Source organism: Psammomys obesus, unplaced genomic scaffold (assembly GCF_907164565.1).
Source record: "Psammomys obesus unplaced genomic scaffold, mPsaObe1.curated_primary_1811, whole genome shotgun sequence".
In the NCBI taxonomy this organism is placed as follows: domain Eukaryota; kingdom Metazoa; phylum Chordata; class Mammalia; order Rodentia; family Muridae; genus Psammomys; species Psammomys obesus.
Window position 1 is genome coordinate 5,338,776 of NW_026585587.1, and position 16,931 is coordinate 5,355,706.

The window sequence follows — 16,931 nt, forward strand, 5'->3', positions numbered from 1 at the left end:
ATAGATAGATAGATAGATAGATAGATAGATAGATAGATAGATAGATAAAAACAACACTTGACCAAAAGCAATATAGGAAAGGATTTAGTTGCTCATAATTCTCATTTATTTCAGGGAAGTCACAAAGCTGGTCACACCATATCTGTAGTCAAGAACAGAGAGAAATAATGTGCTCATGATGCCTGCTTGCTCTCATCTAGCTTATTCTTGTCTTACCTAGTTTGGGACGCCCTGCCTAGGGAACAGTGCTGCCCACGGTGGTCTGAGTCTTCCTCCATCAGCTAAGCATCAAAAGAATCTCACTGATACGCCACAAGCCAACTTGATCTATATAAGTCCTCACTGAGGCTCGCCTCCCTGGTGACTCTTAAGTTGTAGCAAGTTGACTTTTAAAACTATCTACCACAGTATTCTATTCTAACTATACATGAGAAAATAGCCCCAAATTGAGAAAACTATTTGTCTACTTAGACATGAAAGCCCTGATTGGCATGAAGACAGGAGCTGGAAAGTTAATGTCTGGGAAACTGTTTCTGATCTATTTCCGATCACTTACTTAGAGTTTTAAGAGGTTTTATTTGTTCACTTAGCTTCACATACAAGGCTCTGTTGTTTTAATAAGTGTTCTAAACTACTTTTTAATTCATATTATCATGTCTTTACTTAAATGTTTGATCAGTTTCGATTTAGAGGGGTCACATCGTCTACCATCACGTCTCCTCCCCAAGAGTAGCCATAGTAGTAATAAGAGAAACTAGTCGTTTGTTAGAACATTGTTCTTTTTTTATACACTATATTCAAAACAAATTATCTTCTTTAACTCAATCCTAGTAATTTTTAAAATTGCCAGGATGAACAAATTGTCTATGAGTATGCTTCACGCTAACTTTTAACCCAAAGCATTTTCAGTTTCTAAGGATGTTTAGCTTGAAAGGGTGCATCTGAAGTAATATTTTTACTGCTGTAAAATAAGATTGACATTAGTGTCAGACACAAAGCCCATGTTAAATTCGTTTTACTTCAGTTACTACCCAGAGAAGAACTAAATTTCATTGTCTAGGACAAAATTATGTGTAATCTATAACATATCTTTGTGAAGTACTCATTTATTTTACATACATGATTTTTTTGTGTGTGAAATACAAAAGTTTTACATGGAATACAGATAACACACGTTGTAAGCCAGTGCTCATGAGATGAACAGCAAGCTTGAAGCTGCAGCTTTGGTTAACTGCTTAGGAATTGTTTGAATGCTTGCCTGTGCCCTTTGCCCATAGATGGCCAATCCTAATGAGTGTCACTACTCACCCAAAAACTCCCATACAGCTGCCAGATTATAGCAGTCCTCCATATTTAGTAAAATGTTTGTACTAAAACCAGTGTTTTTGCATATTGCCGTCTCTCCTGTGAATATTCAAACTGAGGGTTTTTAATCTTCCTCCAGAACTGTTGTCATGACCATGCCTTAAGAGTTACGTGTTGTTAAAAAGTGATTTCTTGGGTTTTTTTCCTGACTTACTTTCTTAGACTAATCCCCTTGACACCACTTACACATGGAACCTAAGCATCAAGTTTTACAACCAGTCAAGGTCTCCATCTCCTTCCACATCTAGCGAAGCTGAGCCAGTTAAGGTGCCTCCTGGAGCAGCCTTGCTCCACAGGAAAGGAAATTGAAAATTTTAAGTGAAATCTGTCTAATTAAGTACATTGTGCAATAAGTTATGGTTCATAGAGGTCATTACATTTTGGTAATACAGAAAAATGTAGAAAATTACCACACATATTCACCTGAAATAGGCAAAAAAAAAAAAAAAAGGTAGGTAGATAGCTAAAAGCCTTTAGTTAGTGTGTAGAGATAGGCTTATGTAAATATTACATTCAAAATTATGAAAACATTGACATTAGATACAAATTGTATGCACATGGCATTGAAAGTGCCATTATTGATTCGTGTATTTTAATTCTTCTAATCAATTTAATAAAGCATGCTATAACTAATCAGTGCATCATAAATGTAACTTAAAATGAAATTGTAAATGCTATCACAACTGAACAACTGTGTCAGCAGTATAGTTTCATCTAACCGCCAAATTAGCCATGGGTACTCATTCAACTAAACCATGTCTTGTAATAGTCAAAAACACTGTTAATAATTTATGTCAGTCAATTTCTTTAAGCAGCCCATTGGTCAGTTTTCTCCCCCAAAGACTATTTGCCATTTTAGTTGGAAGAATATGCATTTAGTTCATTAATTATATCTGCTTTATAAGCTTTAAGCCAAAGGTGTTGAGTAATGGTCTCATCATTCACCACCAAGAAGAGTAACATGGTGACATCATCTCTGTGGATTGCCCTGGATCTGGAACACATTTCTTTCCATTGTTTTGTTCTGTTTTTAGAAATCAACTGTGTTTAGAGCTTTACAAAAACAGCAACTACCATAACTGCTATCAGAAAATGCTCTGCTCCCACCATGCATAAACATTCTCCTCCTCTGGGATGCTTAGACTGCTTCCAGCCCTTTATTGCTACAGTCAGTGCTGATCATCTTAGGATCTTTGCTTTTGCAGAAGGGCAGTTTGAGTGCAAACTAGTTGTATTTTGTGTCCTTTAAACTTTAAGTAGATCTTCCTGAATTGTGTCCCAGAGTCCCTGGTACCATTCTCATCCCAGACTTAAGTGAGAGCCCCTCATCCCTCCACACCCCTGCCAGCCTTCAGGTCAATCAGATATTTTACTGGTTGGATGGTTATGGAGGAGCATTTTTGCATTAGCTTGGCTTTCTCCCTTTTCTAATGGTATTTAGCATCTTTCTATGTGTCTGTTGGCTACTAATGATTTGCTGTTGATGTCCTTTGTCCATTTGATTTATTAATTTCCTGTATTGTTTCTTTTAATGTTCTTTTTTTAAGTCTGAATATGAGTTCTTTGCTGGGTATATTGGTTGCAAACATTTTTTCCCAGTCTGAAGATAATTTTTAAATTTTGTGTTACCTTTTTCTTTTTTAAAACTTTTGGTCAGCTTTGTCAGTCTTCTCCTGTGACTTCTCTTTTTTGTGTTTTTTTTTTCTGATTTATCTATTTATTTTTTATTACAGTTTATTCACTTTGTATCCCAGCTGTAGAATCCCACCTTCCCTCCCTCCCTCATCTCCTTTTTGTGTTTTTAAAGTCATTTTCTTTATGAAAATATTTTTCTTCTATGTTTTTCTTCTCAAGTTTTTATTATTGCTTTTATGTGTTTAAGACTTTAATCAAACTGAATTTGCTATGTGGAGTGGGAATTGGGATTCTAATCTTTATTCCCCATATAAACAACTAAGTCTCTTGTATTTTGCCCTTTGCAGTCCTGTCTCCCCTTTGCATGCATGCGTGGGTCTTGGGAGCTTCTTGTCCTTTTGCTTACTCTCGCACTGAGTAAGTGTCAGTCATGAAGTCTACGTTGTCTTGATCACCATGGCCTTAAAACAGTTTTGGTGCTTGAGTTAGGGTAACACTCATAGCCACTGTGTTCTTTTTCTGCTTGACCCTAGTTTTGTATACTCCCTTTAGTGTTCGTGTGTCTGTGTGAGTCTTGTGTTTGAATTGCATTGAATCATAGATGTGCATGAGGAAGATTGGCGTCTTCACGTTGGACACTCCCACCTGTGGAAATGGAGTGCACAGTGGTCGTTCTCTCGTTCTCCAGTAGAGTGAGTCACAGTGCTCTGTGCTGCTGTTGATTTGTCCTAGCACCCCAACACTTGGTGCTGGCTGAGCAAGATCCAGTTAAATGCAGTTTTTATTAGGCATTGTTGATCTTTTGTCCAGCACCTTTGCTTGAGTCTTGAATTTTAATAACTTCTCTAAGTCTTTCTGTAGAACTCTTAATGGCAGTTTTGTTTGCTGTTGTGTTTTATTAGCCTCTGCATAAGTTTTTTTTGTTGTTCCTCTTTTATCTTTTATATTTATCTTCTCAAATGTTAAATTGTAACTTGGGCTCAGTACTCTCTCAGCTGCTCAGAAGTAAACAAAATTTAAATTGAATGTAAACTCATAGTTCACAGAAAACTGAGATACTCAGTCAAATTCCATATCAGGATCACAATTTATATATGATTAGTTTTAGAGGTTATGGTTAGAAACAGGAAACTACCCAACTTTCTCTAAATATTTTACTATTCTGTGACTGTATACACAAAGTTTAACTTGTTTTTCTTGTGTGCTCGCATAATATTCTAAAAAGAAGTTACTGTCTTTTTTTTTTTTTTTTTCTAATTAAGCCTCCTCCCCAACAATAACCTTCAATAAAATCACTGGTACTTTTTATTCAAAAGAAATATTTTATACAATACTTCACAAGGTAGACTTTATTTTAATTACAGTAAAAATGTGGTTTATAACTAAACTTGAATTAAATTTATAATCCCAATAATAATAATTGTGTTAAAAATCTACATAATTATATTCCATATACATAATATATATTCTAAATATGAAAATCAAATAGTGAAAAAATAATCTTCTAAGCCTGGTACTGCATTTGCTGGGCAAACCTGAGCTTTGTTGCTGATATGCACATAAGTAGGAGAGAAGTAACTTCACAAAGTTGTGCGCTAACCTCCACACCTATATGTTCATCTAGCTCACACCTATACATCATGTATACACATATACAAGCACGCTCATGTGCATACATGCACACAAAGTCATACATAATAAAATGTTGTTTAAGAAAGCAATCTTCTAAATATCATAAATCTTGCTGGATATTCAGGTATTTTTAAGTGTCAGTGTGACAAATTCAAATGAATGTGAAAATGCCTTCATTTTTGTATAAGTTACATGCTGTGATTTTCGTTTTATTCTGTGGATTTTATTTCCTATTTATTTCTTTTTCAATTTCCAAATTGAAATGATTGTGATTGAGGAAAATACTTCCTTTGTAAAGATGGTGAGCTCAGACCTAACCCACAGTTCTGTGGGAACTTGGCCCTCAGGGAGGTGAGGCCATGTCTCCTTAGCATTGTTGCACGTTGTCTGGTCTGACTTGCTCTAAGTAGAGTGAGCAGCGTCTCATGATATTCCTTCCCTCTTCTGCCCGGGATTCAGATCGCAGACCCTGCTCCGCTTCCCGCTCACACCCCAACGTTACGGAAAAAGGCGTGCCCGGCGTCAGCTGGCTTTCCACCTAAGGTACTTGCTCTAAGCTCAGTGTGCTCCAGAAGGTGGCAGGGAAGTTCTTCTACTTTGGTTATTTGCTGTGAGTTTTGATACTGATTTCCTCAAAGCTATAAAATTTTTAAAAATTAAAAAAAAAGAAAAACTTGGGAAGAAAATTCTATAATGAATACAAATACCGTTCTGAAAGTTGGAAGAAGTGTGCAGTATTTAATTCTTAAAATATGTTTCAAAGCCTATTAGAGGAACCCTGAATTAAGTTGAGGCCCCTTGTCAGAGAATATGAGTCCAAGGTTAACCAAACACTGAAAAAGAGATGCTGAATGAAGAGTAAAGGTGGCCCTCTCCCTCCTCCCATGCTCCTATGGCGAGGGCATTGTACATGACAGGTCATGAAGACTGAGCTTCTTGTCTAAGCCCATCCAAAAAACATTCTAGAAACTGGAAAACCAGTGGTCTTCTTCCCCAGAACATAAGCTGCAAATAAATCACAAATCAAAGAGGTCAATGGCTCTGAAAACTGATTTTTAAAAGTATAAAAGAACATCTGCTTAAAAAAAAAAAAAACTAGATACCATTACAAAATGAGGCCAGACAGAATATTAATTTAAAGTAAACATAATAAATACCTTACAGAGACAGGTAATGCCAGACAAGATAAAGCAGTGATAAGAAGTAATCTAGAAGTACTTGACATAAGGATATGACTGCTGAAGTCCACAAAGGGCTTTAATAATAGAGTGAGAAGAATAAATATAGCAGAAAAATAAGTCAGTTAGAAAATGAGGTGAAAAAATCTGAAAGGTAAGCCATATGACAGGAATAGTGTCAATGTTTACAGAGTATAATCTGACTTTCAGTAAGGAAGAGGTAGAAGTAGAAAGATAGGGTCTAGAATGCTGGCTCTGAGGTTAAGAGCACTTGCTGCTCTCCAGAGGACCAGAGTTCTGACTTGAGCACTATCAGGCCGTTCACCACTGCCTGTAACTCCATCTTCAGGGCTTCAGGGTGCCCTCTTCTGACCTCCAGGGCACCTTCATGTCTTAGCGTATAAAGTGACACACAAACACAGCAAAAATAAAGCTTTGTATTAAAAAAAAATGCTCCAATTTTTTTTTTTCAAATTAGAGATGAAAAGCTTCAGTAGGGGGCTGGAGAGATGGGTCAGTGGTTAAGAGCACCGTCTGCTCTTCCAGAGGACCTGGGTTCAATTCCCAGTACCCACATGGCAGCTTACAACTGTCCGTAATGTCCATTCCAAGGGATCTGACACCTTCACGCTAATGCACATAAAATAAAGATAAATAAATATTTTAAAACAAAACAAAAAAAATGAAAAGCTTCAGTAAAAGATACAAGAAAACACTTAAAACATGCTCAGAATGTTTAAATGTTTCTGAAGGAATTTACATATTGAAGTGATCAGAACATGACTAATGACCAGTTGGAGATAGGAAAGCTTGGAAATAAAATGTCAGGCAAGGGCTGTGGCTCCTCTGTTGAGGTGCTCGCCATGCAACCTGATAGCCTGCACTTCTCCTGGGAGCCCATGTGAAAGGCCAGATGCTGCAGTGTGTATCTTAGCACTCTAGGGCAGGTGGAAAGCAGAGCCCGCAGATTGTTCTGGAAGCTCAAGGGCCAGCTGGCCTGGAGTACACAGTACAGCAGCAGAGATGGCAAGGTGCAAAAAAAACTGACTTGAAAGTTGTCCTCTGACTACCGCAGGAGTCCTGTGGCACCTGCACACACTCCGTCCCTCCCCAGATAATAACAGTATTTCCCAAGATAGAAGAGAAAGGGAGATTTGAAGTGATAGATGAAAGAGTTCAAGAGAAAACTGAAACTAAACTATTTTAGAAATACAAACTCTTACGAAAGTCAAGGTCAGACAATGACATAGAGACAGAAGATGAGTTTCTCATTTCAGTCAGTAGCTGAGGAAAGAAGTGAAAAGGATTAAGTAAAAGACAGCTATCAAAGCCTGGCAGAAAAGAGCCAACATTTGTAAAATAAGAATTCCTGACAAGTCAAATACAATCAGAAACAGTAAAGTTTATAGTCAAAAATTCCAGAAACAAAAGTAAACTTGAAGTTGAACGTGGAAGTATGTGCAGTGTGCATAAGGTTTCTCTCTGGTGAGTGAGAAGGGCCTGCAGCTCCCTGCAGACATGCGGAAAGAGGCAGAAGGCCTAACTCCCCTGTCATTTATTTTGCAGCGCAAGACTCATCAGTTTTTTGTGAAGTCTTTCAATGCCCCTACCAAGTGCCATCAGTGTACCTCCTTGATGGTTGGTTTGATAAGACAGGGCTGTTCCTGTGAAGGTAAGAACAGCAGCGAAGAAAATACAGGTCTTCATTTTCTAACAGTACTGTTGCTAACAGGGTACGCAGGCTGTAAGCAGATGGGTGGGTTTGAATTCCATCACTGCTGCCACCCATCTCGGACTCTAAGCAAGTGTGTAACAGAGATGACAGAAAATGCCCCATGAAGTTAACACTGATCCAGCTTGTACTGAAAGCTTGTAGAATATAGCTCCAAATGCTCCCCTTTGTTTATACCTTCCTAGTCACTGAAACACTTGTTTTCAGTTGGTAAAAGTTGCCAGTTACCAAGGCTAGGGAGCTGCCTCAGGAAATAACATGCTTGCCACAGAAACAGAGGCCCAGAGCTTGAGTCTCCAGCACACATGTAAATGCCGGGTGGCCCACCTGTGGTCCCAGCCCTCAGAAGGTAGAAACAGGAGAGCCTTGAGGATGCTGGCGTGCTGGACCAGCTGAAGTGCTGAGCTCCAGCTTCAGCTGGAGACTGAGCCTCGGGAAATCAAGAGGGAAGTGGCAGATGGAGGAGGGTGCCTGACATCAGCCTCGAACTTCCACATCCCACACATATGTGAACAAGTACTCATACACGTGCAAACACATACATGCACACCACACTCAGATTAATTAACAGTGTTGATTGAGACATTGAGTAGCTGAATCAGCCATGTTATATACAAGGTTGGGGTTGTTTTTTTTTTAATCCATTTGCTTCTCACTTTGATTACTAATATTAAAGAGAATAATATAAATAATAAAAATATTTACTTCTCTATGAACTTCTGAAACTGGCAAGCAGCTAGATCTGTTTCCCTAGTGATAAAATGGTTGTTTAAAATAAAGTAGAAAGCAAGAACTCGTCTGGCATAGCACCGGGCATGCAGTTAGTATCAAATAAAATTTGTTGTTGTTGTTAAAATGAAATTTTATCTAAATTATCTTTTTTTCCCCTCCAAAAGTGTGTGGATTCTCGTGTCATATAACCTGTGTGAACAAAGCTCCGACTGCTTGTCCAGTTCCTCCTGAGCAGACTAAAGGTCCACTTGGCATAGACCCACAGAAGGGAGTAGGGACAGCGTATGAGGGCCATGTCAGGGTGAGTACCTTTGTTAGCCACTCAGTAGCACAGTGCTTGACATAAAATGTAATGAATCAAACTCATTAAATAATATTTTATCAAGTCATGATTACTTGGAAATGAATTCTAAAATATTACAAAGTTCTGTGCTCTTTGTATCTTGAGATTTACATTGAAATCATCATAAAAGAGTCTTCGGCCTCTGGTCTTGCCAGAGAGGCAGAGTGCAGCTGAGGTGTAAGTTAGGGACTGTCAAGGCATTAGTGTGCCATCCTGGGTAACATTTACAGTGTGAACTGAATATCAGTATCATCATCACATTTGCCTCTTATGCTCTTTCTCTAAAAAGCCATGAATAACTTTTGTTTTTGTCAGTTGTTAGTTTGAAGTGGTACCATCAGAACCCTATAAAAACCATCTGACCTGAAGTGTGGTCTCCCTTTCCCCATACTAGTATCACCATGTCCCCCTTGCTGCCTTGTGACCTAGACTAGGTGTGGGCAACCTCAGGTGTCACCTGTAGTGCACATGGAACCAGCACTTTCGCTGTCATTTTCATTTGAGCTTGCTTTGTTTGTCTATCTGACTGAAACTAAACTAAGATCCCTAAGCCGGCTGGAGTGAAGAAAGGATGGCAAAGAGCACTGGCTGTGGTCTGCGACTTCAAACTATTTCTTTACGATATCGCGGAGGGAAAAGCATCCCAGCCCAGCTCCGTCATTAGTCAAGTGATTGACATGAGGTAAGCCCAAGGGATGAAGACATGTGTGTCATTGCAGCAAAGGATTAAGGTTTATGCTGTTTCTTTTATGTGACTATGCTTTGGTTAAATAATTAATTTTGTGTCATTTTCAGGTTTAGCCCTACAGCTACTGTGATATACTAGAAAGTAGCAAGTTAGGGGTGATTTAGGGCACGTTGACTTATACATTGAGTGTGTGGAGCTGTAAGTCAAAGTTTAGCTCTAAAAGACCAGTTTAAAGGTTATGTAGTAAAAAAAAAAAAAAAAAAGTTCTAAATTTGTGCTGTTCAAGTCATTACCTGAAAGTCCAAAATGATTCAGTGTCAGTAAAGGGGACATCTCATACCAGCCCCAGACAACATACTGCAGTAGCAAACATTAAGGATCTGTGTTTCTCTAGCTCCATTGTCCAGATTCTTCATGTGCACCAGATTCCTCGAGCACCTTCTTCCTCCTTTTGGGGGACTTTAGGAACTGTCTGGTTGATTTTATTTTCTCCTACAGCTTCAGCTATTATTCATAATTGATGGATTCCACATGTCTGCCATTCAGATATAACCATTGCTCAAAATGCACATTTCCAGCTATGCATAGTGATGTCTGAAACACAGTGAAATACAAGGGATCGGTACAAGGAATATCAGCAAGGGAAATTCAGTAGACCTGCTAATGGACTGAATGAAAACTGGGGCCTAGGCAAAAGGGAGTGCCTTAGCCCACACAGTTAAGGATAACATGGACAACAGCAAAAATGTCTGTTCAAACAAATAGAAGACAGTGTCAGGACTGTTACGACAAAAGGAGTGGTGGTACTGATGACATTACAGGACAGAGGGATAAATCACTGTCTTAGGTGCAGAAGACACAGTGCCACATAAAGTGACTGAGTACATGTGAGACTTATTGCAGACAGAAGAGTCCACTGGGACTGGAGACTAAGAAATGACCTTCTGCCTATGTGTTCCCTGTGTGTCTGTGTGAGTCAGCAGCTATGTGCAGTGCCAGGGTGAGCTGATGAATTACCTTGAGCACTGTCTGCCATTAGGTGGAGAAAGTTTGTGTTTTGTTTTGTTTTAAGTTGAGATTGGGTGTTTAGGACTGGAGAGATGGCTCCACTGTTAAAAAGGCTAGACTCACAATCAAAAATAGAAGAGATTGGATGTTTATACACTTAAACTTTGATGATTGCTTTGTATATGTCATTTGGGTGGATAAGCAAAACCACACACACAGCAACATGTAATAAATAGCCTCAGATGTTTACCTTTTATTTCAGAGATGAAGAATTTTCCGTGAGTTCAGTCTTGGCTTCTGATGTTATTCACGCAAGTCGAAAAGATATTCCGTGTATATTTAGAGTAAGTCTTGAATGTCTTGAACTCTTCATTACTCTGGGTGTTTTTGTATGTGTCTCTGTGTGCATATGCATGTGAAGGCCAGAGGTTGACATCATGTATCTTCCTTGATTGCTGTCCACCTTCCTTATTGAGACAGAGTCCCACTGAGCCTGCGGCTCGCATCTGTAGGAGTGTAGCCAGCCTGCCCTGGCGATCGCTGGCTCTACCTCTGGAGCGCTAGGACAATAGGCAAACCTATCCAGCTTTTACCTGGGTTCTAGGGTCCAGACTCCGACCCACATGCTTTATCCATTGAGCCATCTGTCTGGCACCGGATCACTTTTCTATCTGTCTGTCTTTCTTTTCTTTTAAGTTTTTCAAGACAGCCTTTCTCTATGTAGCCCTGGTTGTCCTGGACTCACTTTGTAGACCAGGCTGACCTCAAACTCACAAACATCCGCCTACCTCTGCCTCCCTGAGTGCTGGGATTAAAGGCATGCACCACTGCACCGGATTGATACTTGTTTTTAATGAGTATGTTTTGCTACTCTGTATAAAACATAAATAACGTCAGTAGGACAAGACCAAGACCTAGTACTCATTTATGTAACCATACCATCCAGGATTTACCTAAATACAAAATTGAGCTAAGATTTGTAGAATGCATTAATGTTTCTAAAGTGTTCTTCATGTTCTTTTTAGTCCCAGTTAATCTTCAAATAAATATTACCACATGAGATTTCACAACTTAAAAAAATAAAAGTTTGTCTCTATAAAACTCCAGTTTTAAAAATTGTGTTTCAGTTGTCTATTTCTTTATAAAAAAAAAAATATTACAAAACTTGAGTAGTGCTCTTTTTCACTGCTCTGCAGTGCTAGCTGATCTTCTTCCTGTGGCTGCATCCAGCTTATTAGAACAGGAAAATCCAAAGTAACCTTTTTCTTACATCTGCTGGCTGTCAATGTCAATTCTTTTCATATTTTCTCCCTCCCCCTCACTCTAATAATTGCACACAAATAATTGCTGATAGCCATCATGGTGAAATCAACAATATAAATTTGCAAAGCTATTTTATACTTATATCTTTCCTACTTCCTATTTGTGAATCTAAGGAAGGTCAAAGATTAAACCTTCTTTCTAGGCCAACAACTGTTTATTCTCTCCTAGCTAACAATGGAGTCTATAAAGACTCACTTACCTGTAACTAATTTACAGTAAAATTGTGTTGTCACTGATGTTTAGAGCATAGGTGAGTATACACATATATATATGTAATATATGCATAATTTAAACTGCTCTGATCGACTTGTAAGCCTTCATTTGCATACTGTTTCAAGATGTGGTGCTTCAGATCATAGAAACACGCTCTAACCGCATGCCCTTGAGAAATTGCTTTTCCTCTATCATGGATTTCCATATATGTAGTTAGGACATAATCAGAGTTCCTGTCTCAGGAAGCTGTTAAGAGAGTTAAGTGACTTAATATTTGCAAAGTACTTTTCTCTCTGGTACACGATAATTTTAAGGGTCAGTTGTTAAATTAATATGTATAATGCATTTTTATGGTGTTTTATGGTATTTGTAACAAAGGGCATGAAATGATAGTAATATTTCTTTTTGGCTTGTATCCCTCTTGTTTGAATTGTAGGGTTACAGTGAGACACTGTCATTTGCTGTAGCTAAAGTTTGCTAAAGGGATAATTTAATAAGTGTTCATTTTACTGATGAGTGCTAAGCAAATGAGCATAATCCTGAAGCTAGTGTAAAAGATGTCTGTTTTCTAATGTTGTGAATATTGAATTGTTTCAGGTCACAGCTTCCCAGCTCTCAGCACCTAGTAACAAATGTTCCATCCTGATGCTAGCAGACAGTGAGAATGAGAGAAGTAAGTGGGTGGGAGTGCTGAGTGAACTACACAAGATTTTGAAGAAGAACAAATTCCGAGACCGCTCGGTGTATGTTCCCAAAGAGGCTTATGACAGCACTCTGCCCCTCATTAAAACAACGCAGGCCGCTGCGATCATAGGTATGAACTTTTGTCACTCATCACATTGTCACGACTGTTTACTGATCTGTGCTTTGAGCTGGCACCAGCTTTCACGTAGGAGTCTCCAGTGTCTGGCATATGTGCAGGTGTTTGTGGGATGGATGAGGCTGGTCTCAGGTCTGTGTTTTTAGCACTTCATGACTAGAAATGTGCTGTCTTCCTAAAAAGTCAGCCTGCTAGCCTTTCTCTGCTTTTGGGAGTTGAAACAATTCCTGGAATGTAGGTTTCGTGTGTGATGTGTGTCATTGAGGAGTTTTGAAATCCCAGAACATAGCACGTGCTAGCAGCGCACGGCAGCTTCTGCATGTGGCGGGTTACCGGTTGCTCTCCTCCTAAGTACATGTATGTCCCGCTTCTGCTGCCGTTAGAAAACAGTGAGACGTGTAGTCAAATGCCGTGTTTCACCGTGTTTCTAGAACAGATGATGTCTATGAGACTAACTAACTAGGTCTTTAATTTTCTCATTATTGGATAAGCAGATTTTTAATTGATTGTTCTATTTTAAAAGGCGTGAGATATGTACTGCTGTAATCTGAGAGGAAATATAATCATACATTTTGATTTTGTTATTTATCTTCACTATTATGCCAAATTTTCTCATTGTCTGCTTTATTCTGTTCTCTTTACGTGATTTGTATCTGATGGAAATGTTTGTGTCTTACATAGATCATGAAAGGATAGCTTTGGGGAATGAAGAAGGATTGTTTGTTGTGCACGTCACCAAAGATGGTAAGAGAACACGCAGTAATCTGGAGGAATTTTAAACGATATGTTAGAAAATTCCTGAACCTAAAGTCTAAGAGCAAGATTCTGTTACTAAAATGTTCCAGATAGAATTTTATATTTTTTTTAAATCAAAAGATTTGATTTTCTTCCTCTCTTTTTAAAGATAGGATTTCACTATGTAACTCTACCTGCCCTAGAACTCACTGTGTAGACCATGCTGGCTGAACTCATAGATATGCCTGCTTCTTCCTCCTGAGTGCTAGGATCAAAGGTATGCACCACCATACCCAGCTTTAAATCAAAAGTTTTTTTTTTTTCAATTTTATTACCCCTTTTAAGTTCTAAAGCCTCAATTGTGTTATCCCTCTCCTGTCGTTTCATTGAACTGTGTCGAAGATGGTGCATAAAACAAAACTACAAATTACTTTTCATGCTTAGTAAAGAGATATGTCTAGAATTCCCCTGTGGTTCACTACAACAGATTTTTAGGTCCTTAGGGGGAAATTTACGTGCTGAGGAAATAAAGCAAACCAATTGAATTTGCTATTCATAAACATAGCATTTTAAGTTCTGTCTTTATATCAGGTTAGATCTTGAGAAAGCAGTTCATTTAAACTTGATGAGTTTGTTACCCATAGCAGTGCCTTGGGAGGAGTTAGGAAAATCCTATCAATTGGTGAAGTACTTCCATGTGAGCATTTGATTCCTAGAACCCACATAAAAAGCTGGGCATGGTAATGTGTGCTTGTGATCCCAGACCTGGGAAGGCAAAGACAGACGGGCTCCTGTTAGTCACTGGCCAGCCAGCCTAGCCTACTTGTCAAACCCCAAGTCCCAATGAGAGACCCTGACTTAGTAAACAGAGGTGGGGGGTGGGGAAGATGACTCAGCAGATAAAGGTGCCAAGCAAGCCTGGTGACTTGAGTTTGACCTCTGGAACCCACATAAAGGTGGAAGAAGAAAACTGACTCCACAGATTTGTCCTGTAACCACCACCCTGTCCTGTGACATGCACCCTCACACATACACAATTTAAAATTTTTAATTAAAAAAAAAAAAAACAATACCTCAAGGCAGACAGCTGCTGAGAAAGAACACCCTAGGCTGATTTCTGGTGGCCACACACCTGTACATACGTAGATGGCCACACGTGGACACAGAAAAGAAATACCTGAAGAGGTAGGGCTGGAGAGGTGACTCAGCTGTTGAGAGCACTTGCTGTTCTTGTAGAAGACTCCAGGGGTTCAGTTCCCAGCACCCACGTGGTGACTTACACCCTCTATTACGTATGTTCCAGGTGATCTAATGCCTTCGTCTGGCTTCCATGGAGACAGGCACGCAAGTGATTCACAGATATGCACATAGACAGGACACCTACATACATAAAATAAAATACCCAAAAAGAAACATGAGCTACACAATTACTTGGATTTTTAAAATGGGAACTCCATTTGAATTTCCTAGAATTTAGTGCCAAAAAGCCAACTTTGTGAAGCTAAGCATGTTTTTACACAGGGATTCCCTGCCTTGACTGACAATGCTGAACTCAATTTTGAACTTAACAGGAGCTATCAGCTATCAGTGGGCTAAATGGCTTGATAATGGGTTTAATTATCTTCCTTTTTCTCTCTTTGTTACTTTTGTGTGTATGTGTCTTTAATATGAGTTGGGTTATATACTTTGGAGTTTAATTTAGATACAATTAATACAACAGCTTTGCATTTAATGTTGTTGTTTTTTCCTGTAGAGATTATTAGAGTTGGTGATAATAAGAAAATTCATCAGATTGAACTCATTCCGAGGGACCAGCTTGTTGCTGTGATCTCAGGCCGAAATCGCCATGTCCGACTTTTTCCTATGTCAGCTTTGGATGGACGAGAGACGGATTTTTATAAACTGGCAGAAACTAAAGGGTGTCAAACCATAACTGCTGGGAAAGTGCGCCATGGAGCTCTGTCCTGTCTGTGTGTGGCTATGAAAAGACAGGTCCTCTGCTATGAACTGCTCCAAAGCAAGACCCGGCACCGGAAATTTAAGGAAATTCAAGTCCCATGTAATGTTCAGTGGATGGCCATCTTCAGTGAGCAACTCTGTGTGGGATTCCAGTCCGGATTTCTCAGATACCCCTTGAATGGAGACGGGAGTCCATGCAATATGCTCCATTCAAATGACCACACACTATCATTCATTACACACCAACCAATGGATGCTATCTGTGCAGTTGAGATCTCCAACAAAGAGTATTTGCTGTGTTTTAACAGCATTGGCATATACACAGACTGCCAGGGCCGAAGATCTAGACAGCAGGAATTGATGTGGCCAGCCAGTCCTTCCTCTTGTTGTAAGATTCTCCTTATTTGTCTGCCTTCTTCCCTTTTTGCTTTTCCATTTGCTTTAAATATAATCATTTTACTAACAGCTTGTTTTCTTAATCATTCTTAAGTCTTCCCCAAGTACTAATTATGTTGCTTTTGTAAAATAACCATATCTTGTAAAACCTAAACAGATAGGGTCATCTTTAAATGCTTGTAAATAAAACTAATCTTTCTATGGAAACTTACTGAGAAACTTTTTTTTTTTGTCTCCATGTTGTTGTATTTTGAAATAATTCCAAATTGTTCTCTTCATTGTCCCCCCAAATACAGTATCCTGAAGTAGCAGTAGTACATAAGACTTAATGCTGGAGAAGGTACTCAGTGGGGGGGTTTAGCCAGTTCTCAGAAGGCATAGTGTAGCCTTTATTAGAATTGTTACTACATTTCATATTTTATAGGTATATACATAGATTTAAGTTAACTTATTTTACTCTTTCCATAAATATTAAAATATTGATATATCATTTAATACCTTCTCACTGAATAATAATAGTTGTTGAATAGATTTTACTTTGCTATATGCGATGAGGTCATGAGTGAGATAGATGCAGTGCAGACTGCTCTCACAGAGGGAAGACTGCTGGCAGACAAGTGCTTGAAGAGAATGCCGAGTTACGGTTGCTTTCAGCAGAGAGACGATCTGATCCAAATTGCTTTGTTAGCATGGAAGCCTCTTGAGCCTGTTTAAATGCTGAGAGGGAAGAACCATTAGAGGATCAGCAGAAAAATGTGGACTATTTGGAAAATACAGAAAATAGGATAAGATGTCCCAGAAGGGTCCAGACAGGGTGGAATTGAGAGTTCTAGTAAAAGGATTCCTGGAGGAAGAGGTGGGACCCTCTCCCCTGGAGCAGGGATGAGAGAGAGATAGAGGGATAGGGCATCCAGGTAAAGGCAAGGGAGAGAATGTATGCCGAACACTGAGTGCACACAACAGATAAAGGAGGAAATCTATAGTAAAAGAACAGCCAACAGCCCTCTGACCCTGCCACCCAGATTGAACTATTCATAGTGTTTTATTTCTTTTGAATGAACATTTTTCTCAGTGACATAACAGATAAGTGCTGTTTTTGTAGCAGAGTTAGATCTAATGTAAAGTAAAAATCAGACTAACTCATGTCTAGCTAGTTGTGCAAGTGATTCCGT

At 39.0% G+C, this 16,931-nt stretch overlaps 1 protein-coding gene across 7 annotated transcripts in view; it reads left to right on the top strand.

Annotated features, from left to right (window-relative positions):
* Nucleotides 1-16,931, top strand: part of Cdc42bpa (CDC42 binding protein kinase alpha) — a 217,125-nt gene that overhangs the window by 181,087 nt on the left and 19,107 nt on the right. For 6 of the 7 annotated variants that reach the window (XM_055608986.1, XM_055609024.1, XM_055609016.1 and 3 more), the window contains 8 exons: nucleotides 5,092-5,175; nucleotides 7,377-7,482; nucleotides 8,439-8,575; nucleotides 9,160-9,299; nucleotides 10,576-10,657; nucleotides 12,447-12,663; nucleotides 13,351-13,413; nucleotides 15,158-15,751. In XM_055608986.1, the coding sequence (XP_055464961.1) occupies nucleotides 5,092-5,175; nucleotides 7,377-7,482; nucleotides 8,439-8,575; nucleotides 9,160-9,299; nucleotides 10,576-10,657; nucleotides 12,447-12,663; nucleotides 13,351-13,413; nucleotides 15,158-15,751 (1,423 nt within the window). Of the gene's footprint in view, nucleotides 1-1,527; nucleotides 1,633-5,091; nucleotides 5,176-7,376; nucleotides 7,483-8,438; nucleotides 8,576-9,159; nucleotides 9,300-10,575; nucleotides 10,658-12,446; nucleotides 12,664-13,350; nucleotides 13,414-15,157; nucleotides 15,752-16,931 lie in introns of all 7 variants that reach the window. The other variant, XM_055609009.1, reaches the window with a different exon arrangement.